Here is a 4105-nt window from a genome sequence, read left to right as displayed (position 1 = left end):
GTTATTCGATAAACAAAAGTTTTTAAATTTTGCTAAAGTCTAATTTATCATTTTTCTTGTATTGATTGTGCTTTTCATCATCCAGCCAAGAAACCACTGCAATCTCATTATCCATACAGTTTTCCTCAGTTTTCTCTTTACAGTTTTATAAGTTTAGCTCTTAAGTTTAGTTCTTTGATCCATTCTTAGTTAATTTTGAAATACAGTGTAAGGTAAAGGATGCAGGTTTTGTCCAATATCATTATTTTCCATGTGGACGTACAGGTTTCCCAGCCCCCTGCTGAAGCCCTAGTTGCGGAAGCTGGGCTGATGCTTCTCTAGGGTACCGGGAGCACTGACACCCGGGAGCACCGAGCCTTCACTTACTTATCTCTCCTCCACAGTAGTTCTGAGGAGGTTCAAGGGAATAGACACAATAGAAAAAACAGGCATGGGAGCCGGAGCCATGGCTGGCGTGGTGGACTTCCAGGATGAGGAGCAGGTGAAGTCCTTTCTGGAGAACCTGGAAGTGGAATGCAACTGCCAGTGCTATCGCGAGAAGGACCCAGACGGTTGCTATCGGCTGGTGGACTATTTGGAAGGGATCCAGAAGAATTTTGCTGAAGCTGCCAAAATATTGAAGTTCAACTGTGAAGATAACAAGCACAGCGAAAGCTGCTACAAACTACGAGCCTATTATGTGACTGGAAAAGGTGGACTGACCCAGGACCTGAAAGCTGCTTTCAGCTACTTTTTGATGGCATGTGAAAAGCCTGGAAAGAAGTCTCTAGAAGCATGTCACAATGTTGGTCTCCTGGCACATGATGGACAGGTCAATGAGGATGGCCAGCCCAACGTGGGGAAGGCCAGGGACTACTATACAAGAGCCTGTGATGGTGGCTATGCCTCCAGCTGCCTCAACCTCAGTGCCATGTTCCTGCAGGGTGCCTCTGGCTTTCCCAGAGACATGGGCCTGGCATGTAAATACTCGATGAAAGCCTGTGGCTTGGGCCATGTTTGGGCCTGTGCCAATGCTAGCTGCATGTACAAGCTGGGGCATGGTGTCGACAAGGATGAGGCCAAGGCTGAGCTGCTAAAAAATCGGGCCCAGCAGCTACACAAAGAACAGCAGAAAAACATCCAGCCCTTAACGTTTGGGTAATACGGCCCATCTTCCCTCCCAGGCAACAAACAGCATGAGACTTGGCATTGCCTGTTTTTGAGGCCTGACACAGCTCTATCTGAATCAGTAGCACTGGTTACAGAGATCCATTGCCCCAGAGTGTTACTCGCAGGAATGCAGCCTGCAGTGTTTATTTCAGTCCGTTCCTTTATCTGAGTATGTTCTGTGAAGATACCCAGATCTTAATTTTCAAACTCTTGAAACTCTGTGAAAAATAAGAGCAAACTAGAGAGCCATAGAGATGAGAGTTGGGGGTGGATAGCAGCAAACTGGAAAACAGCAGCCACAGGGCCTGACATCAGCCATTTGTCATTGTCATCATCATCATCATCATCATCATCATTGTTTAGTTGTGAGGGCTTGAAAATCAGAAAGTGTCTTGATTTAGGTAATAGAGGTCTTGAGCTAAGAACAGCTAAATAGTCGTAACCACCACCTCTGACTTATATAATGACTGATGTAGGCTTGCTTTTTGCCTTAAGAGTTAGATCTTTCAGTAAATTCATAGAAATCAGGAAGGACTTACAACAAAGGTTAAAGGCTGTTAGGCTTTAGGTTGCTACAGATGAAACCTAAGCCTGCCTTCCTCTGGAAGAGACATTCACAGCTGAAAATTAGCATCTCCAGCGTAGTCACCTGGCACTGCCCATCATGCCGAGGGAGCAGATTATTCCCAAGACAACTTAGCTAGGAATTGGTAAGCAAGGACTCTGTGACATTTTATCCCTTGGAACTGAACCATTTTAATTGTCCCTGTGAATAAACTATTTTGATTAATTTATAAAAAAAAAAAAAAAGAAAAAAAACAGGCATGAATCTTACAAAATCAACACCAAGTAACATTATAAATTTTAAAATGTTAAGACTAGGGCAGGGCTAGAACATTACTAGACACCCTGAAACATGAGAGTTTCTTGCTTACCTCCCTACAAACTTTTTTGGCTTACAGTCTCTTATGCTTACCGGAAAAGAGAGTCGCAGGGTGGGGAGATAGCTCACATAACAAGTTGTTTGCTTCCTGCTTCAGAAACAGGTTGAAATTCCAACTTAAAGTCAGAAAAGTACTTGGAAGATGTTCAACATGAAGTTGGCATCTACAAAATCAATGAGTAAGCAGTCAGTATAAATCTCAGGCAGCCAAAGAGGCTCTACTTTATTCTGGAAATGGCCTCACTCTGCATTGTTGAAGGAAGAGGGTCCCTAAGGGGACCCCGTGGTGTAGGGGTTTTCCTGCTGCACTCCTAAATTGCGTTGTCTTTCTCTCCACGGGCCCCACAAATCCTTACAGCCAACTCCGATGATCTCACCTGGACTAAGGTTGGCTTTTGGTGGTGTTTGTATTTGAGGGGCTGCCTGGGACTTAAAAATGACTATTTTGCTATAATGGCATTTCTTTGATGGAATTTCACATCCATAGGTATTCTCTTTCCTTGCCTGGTTCCTAGAGGGGATAGACTACCTTGCACTTCTTTTCACTAGGAGTGGTTGAAGATTTGAACTTAAAGTTCCTATCCATGTCTAACTTTATCTAATGAAGAGGATCATAGCCTATAGGGGGAGCAGTGGTGTCTTGGACCCCTGCTGATATGAAGACTATCCATGTTTACCGTCCAGTAGTAAAGTCACGGGTATACATAACACCAACTTCTGCATGCAGAAGGAGAGTGGGTTCCTGGACCCCAGGTTTTAAGGGCATTAAGTCAGGGGTAAGGAATTTCTTCATGTTGGAAGGCTGCATTCACTTAGCTGTAATCAAATAGTGTTGCGTTCAAGAACCTTCCATAAAATATGCTTAAAAATGTACATTATTTTGTAAGAATCCACTATGTACTTATTAATTTCAAAAAGTGAAAGCTATTTGCTAATTTTAAAGTTAACTTGCCTTGTAATGCCTTTGTTGTGTCTGCCTTTTGCTGGGAAGCACTTGCATATTTGGTTGCAGCCAAAAGGTCCTCAGTTTTTGATCTTTGAGGAAGGTGTCAGTCATTTGTGACCTTAAGGATGTCCTGATTTGGGTCAGGTAAAAGAGTGTAGATTTGCAGCAATAAGTGGTAGAAAAACAAGAAAGTATTTTCAGGCATGTTGCCAAAGGTGTGGGCATTCTACTGCATTTGTTCATATTTCAATTGGATCTTTCTTAGCATCAGACCATGAATTTAAAATGTCATTTACTGAGATCTCAGTCAATTCCATCTGTGGTTCCTAAGGTGCCTTGGTGATATCAACTAGGTGAGGCTAAAATGCTAATTTGAGTGAGATGTCATGATTGTCAATGTCAGTGAACCTTTCCTTGTATTCTCCAGTTAGTTGGCCTATGACAGCTGCATATTCTTCAGATGGTTCACACATATCATCTTGCTCACCAATGACCTTTGTTAACTGGGGAAAATGTTCATTCAAATTTTCCTTTTATAAAAAAGTGTTTTGAAAACAGATTGCTTTAAAAAAAATGCTTGAATTTTTTGACATGTATCATATAGAGACTTAGTTATACATTGTAAAGAAATATTCAAGTCATTTTGATTTGACATAATGGAACACAGAAATGTTGCATTCCTACAGAAATCTCCATTCAATAATTCACATTGCTGAGTCTGTTCTTCACAAAATTTATCTGTCTCTTCTAGCAGGCATAAAATAGACTAGAAATTTTGGCCGTCCCTGCAATAACCAATGCAGTTTAGAATGAAAACAGCAAATCCACTCTCAAAACCTCATCACTCAACTTTAGCATGTTACAAAACTGATGATACCATGTTGTATCTGTATGAATATAGTTAACTATACTTATAATTTGTTACAAAGTGTCACTTATAATACTAGCCTTAGTACAGAGATTTTGCTAATACAAGATACAATGAAAAGACACAAGAGCCTCTGGATCTGTTAATAGTGTTTGTTTTAAATCTTTGCAACAAAGATTGGGAAGCACTTGCATATTTG

General features: G+C 41.2%; 1 protein-coding gene across 1 annotated transcript; it reads left to right on the top strand.

The window, feature by feature from the left end:
* Positions 1-445: 445 nt before the first annotated feature.
* LOC128594096 (cytochrome c oxidase assembly factor 7-like) lies at positions 446-1212 on the top strand. The gene has a single exon (XM_053602635.1). The coding sequence runs from the start codon at positions 446-448 to the stop codon at positions 1139-1141; it is 696 nt and encodes a 231-aa protein (XP_053458610.1). The 3' UTR covers positions 1142-1212.
* The last annotated feature ends 2893 nt before the right edge of the window (positions 1213-4105 follow it).

The sequence above is a fragment of the Nycticebus coucang genome, chromosome 9, assembly GCF_027406575.1.
Source record: "Nycticebus coucang isolate mNycCou1 chromosome 9, mNycCou1.pri, whole genome shotgun sequence".
In the NCBI taxonomy this organism is placed as follows: Eukaryota; Metazoa; Chordata; class Mammalia; order Primates; family Lorisidae; genus Nycticebus; species Nycticebus coucang.
This window is presented reverse-complemented; position numbering and strand designations above follow the sequence as displayed.

Excerpts from the sequence above, each read along its gene's own strand:
- LOC128594096 (XM_053602635.1), top strand. The coding sequence starts at position 446 with ATGGCTGGCGTGGTGGACTTCCAGGATGAGGAGCAGGTGAAGTCCTTT.